At 43.6% G+C, this 12,463-nt stretch overlaps 1 protein-coding gene across 1 annotated transcript in view; it reads left to right on the forward strand.

The window, feature by feature from the left end:
* Nucleotides 1-332: 332 nt before the first annotated feature.
* LOC139570412 (ubiquitin carboxyl-terminal hydrolase 31-like) overlaps nt 333-12,463 on the forward strand; it is a 26,867-nt gene continuing 14,736 nt past the window's right edge. The window contains exons 1-5 of the mRNA XM_071392261.1: nt 333-2,033; nt 10,835-10,972; nt 11,396-11,484; nt 11,743-11,835; nt 12,086-12,221. Of these exons, the coding sequence (XP_071248362.1) occupies nt 1,482-2,033; nt 10,835-10,972; nt 11,396-11,484; nt 11,743-11,835; nt 12,086-12,221 (1,008 nt within the window). The 5' untranslated portion in view covers nt 333-1,481. The remainder of the gene's footprint in view (nt 2,034-10,834; nt 10,973-11,395; nt 11,485-11,742; nt 11,836-12,085; nt 12,222-12,463) is intronic.

Consider the following 12,463-nt stretch of genomic DNA (forward strand, 5'->3'; position numbering starts at 1 on the left):
GGTTGGCAACAGGCCCAAAGCGTTTTGTTTTTGGTTAAAAAAAATAGACTAAAATCTCCATGAATTCAACTAAGGATTTGTTTAATTTAGGAAATATTTTCCCGAAAAAATAAAAGATGTGATCATGTCTGAAATTGTTATTTTGAAATACAATCTCTTTTGGAGCTCAGTGATTAGAATTATGTTCCCGTCCCGATCATCCGTCGGACAAAAGTCGTCCGGAATTTAGTTGCCTACCCCTGGCCTGCCGTAAAACAGTTGTAGGATAGGCTAACTGCAATGAGGATCTGAATTCTCTGGGCACCAAATTATCGGAGTATCTTTCCCAGTGTAAAAAAATGTGTTATATATATTTTAGGCTAGCTGTGTATGTGTCAATGTCTGGTTTTTAGTGGAGCATTCTGGTCTACAGCAGGAAAGTAGAATGAGACAAACCCCAGTCAGCATAGTGAGCAGAATTCGCCAGCATCACATGCCGCTACCTGCTCTCCTCCAACATGGATCAGTGTTTGGCCGTGACGTCAGCCGTCACCGCCCTGCCTGCCTGCAGTATCGGTGACTCCAGATGATGAAGACAGGAGAAGCGGCCTTGCGATGAATCAGAATTAAGAGGGAAATAAGCCATCACAGGATGAGATACTGCTTTAAACTTGGCGACGGAGGTATCGAACGATGTTCATTTTACGGCGCTTATACGATGGATAGTATTATACCGAATGGAGGGAGCGGTGGACTATGCTTCCCTCCGGGCTTCTTTCTGGGGGCTTTTCAGTTTAAGAGCGCTTCTGCAAGCGCTGCCACGGTATGGGCGATTTAGTGAAGACATCCACGAGTCTATAAACATCAGCAATACAATCGTTTTGGGCAATATCGTGGAATATTTATTTTCTTAAAGATTCTGGAATAGGATTATATAGGTGGAGCTGCGGTTTATTTAATAAAACATGAGTCCCGCTCGGTACACTGTGGTCCCAATTTATGGGTTGATTTATTGCTGTTGATGTTCGAGTATTGTGAGTCGCTGATTTTCTAATGAACGCGGATCATGTTGGGCATCCTAAATGTTACACCTGCATGGCATGACCCTAAATTGATAGACTACGAGAATATTAACATTTGCTCGTGCGTGGAGACCCTCTAGGCTACCTAATTTAGAGTGGCATGATAGCATCTCCCCATGGAGAATATTTATGCAACCCGACGCAGTGTTTTAATTGAGATACGAGACATGTCATGGGTCTTTTGTTCAGGCTATAGGCTGCTGGTGATAAGACCCTCAAATGCTCCACGTTTCCTCCAAAATAGTGTTTTATAGCCTACTACTGTCATCGTCAGTGAGGAACATAAATAACATCAATAATTATTATCACTGTGGTTGGCTTTTGTCATTGGGAATGACAGACTGATCCAATTATTGTCCAGAGGTGCTCTCTCTCTCTAGTAAGATTTACATATTGAGAAACCCCAGCCCGACTGTGACCATGTCGAAAGCTGCCACTAAAGAGAAAAAATCATTCAGCAAGAAGCTCTTCCGAAGGGGCTCGGTGCGCTCCGTGGGGAGCTTTATGAACAGAGTTCTCAGGACTCTGTCGACTTTGTCCCATTTCGGCAACGAGGAGCATCAAGACGACGACAAAGACGATGCAAGTTCCATCCCGACCACCACTGGCGGCTCTGTCCCCTCCGACGACAGTGACTGTGGCGGGTTCCTGTTTGGGGACAAGGTCCCCGGAGTTGCCGGACTCAAGAACCATGGCAACACCTGTTTCATGAACGCTATCTTGCAATGTCTGAGCAACACGGAGCTATTTGCTGAGTATCTAGCATTGGAACAATACCGTGGAGAGGACAACAGTCACGGTACTAATGACAAATCGACTGAATCGAATAAACCGAAGTCAACAAACGGTGTCTGTATCCAAAGAAAGGGACACCAGCAGCAGGAGTCAGGTGAAGTCACCGAGCAACTTTCTGGTCTCGTCCGCGCTCTGTGGACGTTTGAGTACACCCCACAACACAGTCGCGAATTCAAGGTATGTAGATACACGCCCTGGCAACTGAATCGTGTGCCTTGTTTTTGATCGTTGTCTATTGTTTGATGGAAATGGGATTAATCCTATGGATTATAAACTGCGAAGGGCGCACACTTGAAAGTCATTCAAATTGTTGGCATGGGTTGTTACAATGCAGTACGTGACTAACATGCACCTGCCAACCGTTACAATGTAACCGCACAAATGCAACTGATTGTTTCATTGGTTCGTTCTGTCATGGTGTTACTTTGTTGCAGAAACTCGCGCCAGTTTCATGTACAGTAAACCCAAATCTTCTGGGTGCCTGTGGGGATTGAACGTATCAAGCCAAACTACTGTAGGCCTACTATTGATTCATTCAAAGTGACTGTCATTAGCAGAAACATATAATGAGCAGTTGATGAGTATGTGTGTGTTAGAGCAGGTAGGCTAGGTGTGTTTGAGAAGGGCTGGATACAAAAAGCTGCACACTCAGTCCAGCAGAATGGTAGCCTGTGACCCACGTGACTACCCAGTGAGGAATACTTGCAGAGCCGGTGTCAACCAGACTTGTAGAATGGTTGGCCAATCCTGTATTAGTGCATAGGCCTCGGGTGCTTTGCAGTTCAGGAGATATACACACGATTTACTTCCGACGGATATCTGGATGTTGAGAGCACACTCAGGGCAGTCCTGAGCCGTTGCATACAGTATGACAGGAGTCAAGAAGATACAGTGCCTTAGCACCTCTTGACTTATTCGACATTTTGTTGTGTTACAGCCTAATGTCTCACCCATCTACACACAGTACCCTATAATGACAGTCAAAATATGTTTTTTTAATTTTTAAAAACATTTATTGAAAATGAAATACAGAAATATGACATTTACATAACTATTTACACCCATTTGCGATGCAAAGAGAATGCCAAGAGTGTGCAAAGCTGTCAAGGCAAAGGGTGGCTACTTTGAAGAATCTAAAATATATTTTGATTTGTTTAACACTTTTTTGGTTACTATACGATTCCATATGTGTTATTTCATAGTTTTGATGTCTTCACTATTATTCTACAATGTAGAAAATAGTAAAAATAAAGAAAAACCCCATAATGAGTAGGTCTGTCCAAACTTTTGACTGGTACTGTATATACTGAAATATCACATTTACATAAGTATTCAGACCCTTTACTCAGTACTTTGTTGAAGCACCTTTGGCAGCGATTACAGTCTCAAATCTTCTTAGGTATGACGCTACAAGCTTGGCACACCTGTGTTTGGGGAGTTTCTCCCATCCTTCTCTGTAGATCCTCTCAAGCTCTACCAGATTGGATGGGGGGCTTCGCTGCACGGCTGTTTTCAGGTCTTTCTAGAGATGTTTGATTAGGTTCCAAGTCCGGGCTCTGGCTGGGACACTCAAGGACATTCAGAGACCTATCCCAAAGCCACTCCTGCATTGTTTTGGCTGTGTGCTTAGGGTCGTTGTTCTGTTAGAAAGTGAACCTTCGCCCCCAGTCTGAGGTCCTGAACACCCTGGAGCAGGTTTTCATCAAGGATCTCTCTGTACTTTGCTCGGTTAATCTTTCCCTCGATCCTGACTAGTCTCCTAGTCCCTGCCGCTGAGAAACATCCCCACAGCATGACTCTGCCACCACCATGCTTCACTGTAGGGATGGTGCCAGGTTTCCTCCAGATGTGACGTTTGGCATTCAGGCCAAAGAGTTACAACTTGGTTTCATCAGACCAGAAAATCTTGTTTCTAATGGTCTCTAAGAGTCCTTCAGGTGCCTTTTGGCAAACTCCAAGCGGACTGTCATGTGTCTTTTACTGAGGAGTGGCTTCTGTCTGGCCACTCTACCATAAAGACCTGATTGGTGGAGTGCTGCAGAGATGGTTGTCCTACTGGAAGTTTCTCCCATCTCCACAGAGGAACTCTGGAGCTCTGTCAGATTGACCATCAGTTTTGCCGGGCGGCCAGCTCTAGAAAGAGTCATGGTGGTTCCAAAGTTCTTCCATTTAAGAATGATAGAGGCCACTGTGTTCCTGGGGACCTTCAATGTGCAGAACATTTTTTGGTACCCTTCCCCAGATCTGTGCCTCGACACAATCCTGTCTCGGAGCTCTACGGACAATTCTTTCGACCTCATGTCTTGGTTTTTCTCTGACATGCACTGTCAACTGAATTTACCACGGGTGGACTCCAATCTCCAGGATGATCAATGGAAACAGGAATTTCAATTTCGAGTGTCATAGCAAAGGGTGTGAATACTTATGTAAATAAGGTATCTGCTTTTTATTTTTAATACATTTGCAAACATTTCTAAAAACATGTTTTCGCTTAGTCATTATAGGGTGTTGTGTGTAGATTGATGAGGATCTGTTTTTTATTTAATCCATTTTAGAATAAGGCTGTAATGTAACAAAATGTGGGAAAAGTCAAGGGAACACTTTCCGAATGCACTGTAAGGTCACGCAGTTAACAGTGCATGTCAGAGCAGAAACTATACCATGAAGTCCAAGGAACTGTCCATAGAGCTCCGAGATAGAATTGTTATGAGGCATATAGGGTATAAAACCATTTCTAGAGTGTTGAAAGTTTTCAAGTGCACAGTGATCTCCATCATTGGTAAATGGAAAAATATGGAACTACCCAGATTCTGCCTAGAGCTGGCCGTCCGACAAAACTGAGCAACCGGGCAAGAAGGATCTTGGTCAGGGAGGTGACCAAGAACCCAATGACCGCTCTGACAGAACTGCAGAGTTCCTTGGCTGAGATGGGAGAACTTGCTAGAAGGACGACAGTCTCTACAGACCTTCACCAATCTGGGCTTTATGGGAGAGTGGCCAGACGGAAGCAACTCCTGAGAAAAAGGTGCATGCCTGGAGTTTGCAAAATGACACGTGAACGACTCTGAGATCATAAGGCAAAAGAATATCTGGTCTGATGAGACAAAAATGGAACTCTTTGGCTTGAATGCAAAGTGCTATGTCTGGAGAAAACCAGACACAGCTCATCACCCATCTAACACCATCAGAGAGAATAAAGTAGATGTCACACGTCAAAATGTTGATTTATGACCCTATGTCCTGCTGACGTGTGCATGCCCATATTTGGGCTTCCGGTCCGGACATCCTGGTGGGGAAGTGACCATGTGTTTGTGCATCCTGTTCCTGTTCTCACGGCTTAGAGTGCGAAAATAGTTTTATGATGTCTTTGAAGTTGTCATGATGCTTGATGTCTAGGTACCTGGTTTAACGGGGTGGCGGGATGAACATTTCAAAGAGTAAGCATTTCAAAGAGTAAGGCCCCCCCTATTTTATTGCCCTCATGGTTGTTGTCTATGAAACACGAATGTCCTGGGGTATTGGGCTTTGCAGACGCCTTATAAAGCCCCAGAACAATACATGCCTAAGACATGAACAAGAATTGAACATGTTGCAGGTGTTGGATGCTCTCTTTGTACAGAGCCAACAGCGGCAGAGCCTTGTTCATTTAAGGAAGTGCATAATATATACGAATCGTGAAGATTACGATTCAAAAGAGTCTCAAGAAGATACATTGTCAGAAGAAAACTAAGTACGCGGCTGCGTTAACCACGCCCAGATACCCAAAGGCCTGGTTCCACAATAAAAGGGAAAAATGCAGCCAGTTGTTCATTTCATCATATACCATGGATATCCATACCACCTACGAGGACTCAGATACGTCATGGGGGCCCGACACTAAGGACTCTATGCCTCGCAGCCCGACACTCTACTCCCCCCTAGCAAGACCCTCGACACCACCTACATTTACACAGCCTGAGGATGTGTTTGATGGTGGCCAGTACTATTTTTGTTGACACCATCAAGGCCTCTGTAGCTACACTTTTAGACGTGGTGATTGGAGAATATATACGAGAAAAATGCATCGGCTGTGAGATCAATCATCCTAGCCAGCGTCGTCATCCGTGCCTATACGACCCGCCTAGATACTACTTTTTCAATCATTTTGAGGAGCTGGTGAAAAGACTGTGGTCCTGCAGGTTTATACCAGCGCTGGTCAGAGCCCTGGAGTCTATGGGTCTTGTGCCGTCTATCCCTAGAGTTTACGGGGTAACCGAGGCCTTCCTACATGAACTGAAGGAGGCATCCATGGTGATTTTTAAAATCATGTACAGTCTTACGCATGTATTGTTCTGGGGCTTTATAAGGCGTCTGCAAAGCCCAATACCCCAGGACATTCGTGTTTCATAGACAACAACCCTGAGGGCAATAAAATAGGGGGGGCCTTACTCTTTGAAATGTTCATCCCCCCACCCCGTTCAACCAGGTACCTAGACATCAAGCATCATGACAACTTCAAAGACATCATAAAACTATTTTCGCACTCTAAGCCGTGAGAACAGGAACAGGATGCACAAACACATGGTCACTTCCCCACCAGGATGTCCAGACCGGAAGCCCAAATATGGGCATGCACACGTCAGCAGGACATAGGGTCATAAATCAACATTTTGACGTGTGACATCTACTTTATTCTCTCTACCATCCCTACCTGCCATGACACATGGTGGTTATAGCATCATGCTATGGGGATGCTTTACAGCGGCAGGGACTGGGAGACTGGTAAGGATAGAAGGAACAATGAATGAAGCCAAATACAGGCAAATCCTTGATGAGAACCTGCTTCGGAGTGCAAATGACCTCAGACTGGGGAGAAGATTTACGTTCCAACAGGACAATGACTCCAAGCATAAAGCCAAAGCAATGCTGGAATGGCTTCAGAACAAGAATGTGAAAGTCTTTGAATGGCCCAGTCAAAACGCAGACTCTAATCCCATTGAAAGTCTGTGGAAAGACTTGTAATAGAGCTTGAGAAAATCTGCAAGGAAGAATGGGAGAACATCCCCAAATCCAGATGTGCAAAGCTGATACAGGCATACCCAAGACGACTCAAAGCTGATACAGGCATACCCAAGATGACTCAAAGGTGCTTCTACAAAGTATTTACTCACAGCAAAGAGGTGTTAATAATTATGTAAATTAGATATTTCTGTATTTCATTTTCAACACATTTGCTAAAATTTCTCAGCATGTGTTCACTTTGTCATTATGGGGTATTGTGTGTAGATGTGTGAGTGGAACAAAATATATGAATTCAGGCTGTAACTGTCACGATCGTCGTCAGGGAAATGACCGGACCAAGGTTCAGCATGGTGAGCGTACATTTCTTTTATTGATAAATGTCGCCAACAAAACAAAGAACAAGGAAACAACCGTGAAGTTTACTTCGGCTATAATGCCACTAACAAAGACAACTACCCACCAATCCAAAAGGAAAAAAGGCTGCCTAAGTATGATTCCCAATCAGAGACAACGATAGACAGCTGTCCCTGATTGAGAACCATACCCGGCCAAAACATAGAAACAAAGAACATAGAGTTTCCCACCCGAGTCACACCCTGACCAACCAAACATAGAGAATAAAAAGATCTCTATGGTCAGGGCGTGACAGTAACAGAACAAAATGTGGAATAAGTCAAGGGGTATGAATACTTTCTGAAGGCACTGTACATGTCCGTCAGAGCCACATGGCCTAACAAACAAGATGAATGAAAGAGGAAGAACCACCCAAAACATTAATGGTCAATAGTTACATGTTTTATTTATTTAACTAGGCAAGTCAGTTAAGAACAAATTCTTATTTTCAATGACAGCCTAGGAACAGTGGGTTAACTGCCTTGTTCAGGGGCAGAACGACAGATTTTTACCTTGTCAGCTCAGGGATTCGATCTTGAAACCTTTCAGTTACTAGTCCAACGCTCTAACCACTAGGCCACCCTTCCGCCCCTACATGTAAGCCTATATCAAAATTATGAATATGTTCGCAGATATCTATATAAGTCCATGAATGATAATAAAAAAGTGTACACTTTGTTTCCTGGTGATGAATGGTACAGTAGGCTACAGTTAAAATTGACATACAGCACGTTTATATTATATCACCGGGAACCAAAGCGTACACTTTTTTTTAATGATTGGCTTTTCATGAATTTAGTTGCTATATAGATATCTGCGAACAGATTCATTATTTTGATATAGGCTTACATTTAACTATCGATCGCTCATGTACTAACGTGCCAATTTCAATTAGAGCCTACTGTACCGTTCTCTTGATTAATCAAATCAATTAGCAACAACCTCCAAGTAGACTAGCAGTGGCAGACGTGATGAATGGATGGATTCAGGAGCAGTGAATCTCACCTATCCGTTGGATCTCCCTAATCCGACAGATTTACAGGGTTTAGTTGAGAATGGCATAAACGCTTTTGCCACTCAACCAATCACATTTCTTTTATAAAGCCCTTTTCACATCAGCAGTTGTCACAAAGTGCTTTACCAGATACCCAGCCTACAATTCCAAAGTGCAAGCAATGCAGATGCAGAAGCACAGTAGCTAGGAAAAACTCCCTAGAAGGCAGGAATCTAGGAAGAAACCTAGAGAGGAACCAGGGTCAGTGAGAACAGCAAATTAGGAACAAAGTAGCACGCCAAGGTAACACACCCGGTGAAATCAAGTCGGGGTTCGACAGATTTCAGACTTTCTGAAGAGCAGAGATGTTGTGTTCCTGTAGAGTTTTCGATGGACATTGAAATGTGTAGCAGCATCTGACTCTAGCATCTTGTGTCCCAGCAGATTAGCCTGGTCAGCTGTCTACTGTTGTTTCCCCTTAGAAAGCTCAGGTTACCCTCCCATCACCAGCACCAGAATTCCTGTCAATGTCACTCACTAAAGATTTCTCTGTGAACCTCCATTTCTTTGCACCAGGGATTTTCTTTTTGTCTATTTCGGGTCTTATAACTACATGTCCTGCTTTACCGGTTCAAAGTAAATATTGGAGGGGAATTGAATTGAACAGGTCCATCCAGCAGCACACTGCTTATTCCTGACAATGTTTCTATTTCGGTCCCTTTTTCTCCCTTGGTTGTCAGCCAGAGAACAAACTGTCTTATTCTATATAGATTATTCACTCTGGAGTGTAGAGCCACGGTCATATTTATGAAGTTGGCTGTGTTTACACAGGCAGCCCAATTCTGATATATTTTCCACTAATTTGTCTTTTGACAAATCAGATCAGCTCTGAAAAAGATCTGATGTGAAAAGATCTGATCTGAATGGCTGCATTTGTAGACGCAGCCATTGAGGCTCCTTCACTAGATACATTGGACTCTTTTAAAACATGCAAGTTATTTATAAAGAGAACGTGTGTTTATATGTTTTGTATTGATTGATTCAGCTACATTTGATCTCCATAACTCAGCACTTACTATCAGTCCCAACCTTCATCAGTTAAATGTTTGGTTAATTGTGCTTTAATTGGCATTGGCTCAGTTTTTCATGGCAGGTCACTTCACAGGTCTACCTGGTTAGTTCATTGCGTAAGCCACAGTAGAAAACAGTTGTGTTCAGAATGTTCGATAGAGCCATGTCGGAAAGGTGAGAGGTTGGTTTTAGCACCTTTGAACTGCCAAGCTGTTTTGTCGTTTCGTCTGGCTTATTTTGCACAATAAATTAAGTATTTTACACAGTTTTATAATCCGTGTACTTTTTAAGCCATTAAGTGGACAAGGCGATGGCCGGCATTGTCACAATATCTCTGAGCTGGGTTGTTGAGTAAGGCGCTTAAAAGTACCGTATACCGAGCTCCTCGTACACCTAATTTCTTCATGATTTTCTCAGTTTGTGTCATCAAGTTTCTTGGTAACCAAATAGCCGTATTGTATTGGAGCGTACTTGAGTTTCCCCCATTGACAGTAGAAGGTATAGACCTTTTTCAAATCACGACCATGTTGAATTGAATACGAGGCTGAGCAGACAGAACAGCTGCTGTCTGAGGCCACATCATTGAGAACAAAACTTGAGAGCCCTTACAACTCATTAACGAAGACATTAACGAGACATGAACGACAGATACACACGGGGATAGCCCTATCCATTTTCCTGTACATCGACTGCTGGATCGAGTGATAAATTGTCTATCTCCACTGTCATTGACTAATTAGGCCATTCTACAAATGTAATTGTTTAAATACATATCATCGGTAGTTCACCTGGCTGTATTATACTGCAAGTCCCATAGGCAGATTATGCAGATGCCTTTCCAGGACTCAACAACACTCAACCTCCATTTTACCATGTCGTTTTTCTGGTTAGATATTTTACTGTGGCGTACAATGCTACAGTATACGTACAGTAAACATCCTACACCTACTCTACATTTCTCCTTTAGTATGCACACAGAGGCTTCGGGTTGAGTGCTTGGTCTTTCATTGCGTCGTGCTTTGCATAAAGTGCTGGGGCTGCAGTGCTAATGGTTTCAAAAGGAGAAGGGTTTCCCTATGGGGTTTACTGGGAGGAACAGCGCTCGGCGTTCTGATTGCATCGTTGCCCTTGTGTGACATTTGATAGCCAGTGACCAGAGGTGACTACACCTGGCCTGGAAGGATGGCTCTGTCGCCACGCACGGAGGTGACCCTCAAATAACTGAATCGGTCACTCACCGGGCTATTAAAGCGGTATTAAAGTGTTATTTCTTCAGGGTTTCTCGTCACGATGTTACAGTAGAAAGGCATGTACTGTCCAACATAGAGAAAGGAGCATGTTGTTACGTTAAGGCCTTGTCCAACCAACGTTTCGGTTTGCTTCGACTACTGCTCTACAGCCGTGTCTCAATTTGAAGACGGACCAATAAAAACAAAAACAAAAATGATATGTTTAATGCCTCACATTAACTTGTGACCTGCCTTTTACTATTCATCTTTGAATTTGTTTTTTTTCCCAGAACGTTGTGTCGAAGAGTGCCCTGCAGTTCCGGGGCAACGCCCAGCACGATGCCCAGGAGTTCCTGCTGTGGCTCTTGGACAGAGTTCACGAGGACCTCAACAACATCGTCCTGCCCAGCAGCAGACCCCCCAGGAAGGTAACCAACTTTACTTGGGCATGCTTACGTTCATTACATCAGTTACACGTTGGGGATTGTATCTCAGACCGTTGAATGATATTAGATATAGCCTAGAGCCATGTCTGGTAGCATCGCTGCCAACTGTGCTGGTTCTGAAGCTTCTAGACTGTGGATTGGTACCTTTCTGTACTGAACAGACATCATTGTATTTCCTCCAACTGTATCGTCTAGGCTGTATCCCCTTTACTGCATTTCCATTGTTGTATCTCCCTTAACTGTCAATTACCTGATTGTGTTTACTTTGTTTTATTCTTTTTTTATCTCTTGTTACTCTATTTCGGGCGTTAATGTGGGCTGTTAAGTATCTATCTCCTGACTAACTGCTGTGTTACTATATGTCGTCTCTCCCGACTGTCATCTGTCTGCTCGCTGTCTCTGTAGCCTCCGTTGGAGGAAGAAAATGTCCCTGAAGGATCCTCATTACCAGCAGCTGGCTCTTTCGTACAAGAGCTATTTCAGGCTCAATACAGGTGAGTCACACCTCAAAGTAATCCCCTGATTGACACCCCACCGCACTCTTACAGAATATCGTTGCGATAGATCGGCACGTACTGTAGATAGAGGAGATCCTAACACAAGTGAGCTAGCCAGTTTTCTAATGCTAATTTGACGACTAACGTTTGGCTCGTTGTGATTGTGGCTTTCACATTGACACAGGCAGTGCACTGTCAAACGTTACAGCGGTTTGAGGTGAACATTATTTTATTTTTTTGTCTCCACACAAATAGGTCCTCCCTGACTTGCCCTCACTGCCAGAAACAGAGCAACACCTTTGACCCTTTCCTCTGCATCTCACTGCCCATCCCGGTACCGCACACTCGGTAAGACAATATCTAATATCTTAAAAAGGCAATATCTGACACACAAACAGTATACCCCACTACAAATTACAGAAAGACTGGGTCTTGTTCTGCTGTATTTGATCTCAACTTACAACTGAGTGTCTATCTTGGCAGTGATACACGGAAGGATGCCAGAGACAAACCACAAACAATGTAGAAGCATGATGAGATGATGGTTTTCCTTGAAGCATGGGTAAGATAACTCAATTGTCCTGTGTGTCCCTCCCAGGCCCCTGTATGTGACGGTGGTGTACCAGGGAAAGTGTTCCCACTGTATGAGAGTGGGTGTGGCTGTGCCTCTCTCCAGCACTGTGTCCAGACTGAGAAACGCTGTGGCCCAGGAGACCAAAATACCCTCTGAACAGGTACCAAGTCCAATACCTTTGACATCGAGCTTCAAAGTGTCAACATGTATACAGATGAACGGATAGGAGACGAGTGAAACGGTCAGCAATGATTGAAAATGCCCACCCTACTAAAAAGCCATCTTCAGCACTATTCAAACTGAAACATAAAATGTCAACACTAGTCAATTCAAAACTTGAGGCGTTGAGTAGGTATTTAAGTGGTAGTCATGCTCATTCATGATCAAAGTAGGTGTTTGTTT

The sequence above is a fragment of the Salvelinus alpinus genome, chromosome 3 (assembly GCF_045679555.1).
Source record: "Salvelinus alpinus chromosome 3, SLU_Salpinus.1, whole genome shotgun sequence".
NCBI classification, from domain to species: Eukaryota; Metazoa; Chordata; class Actinopteri; order Salmoniformes; family Salmonidae; genus Salvelinus; species Salvelinus alpinus.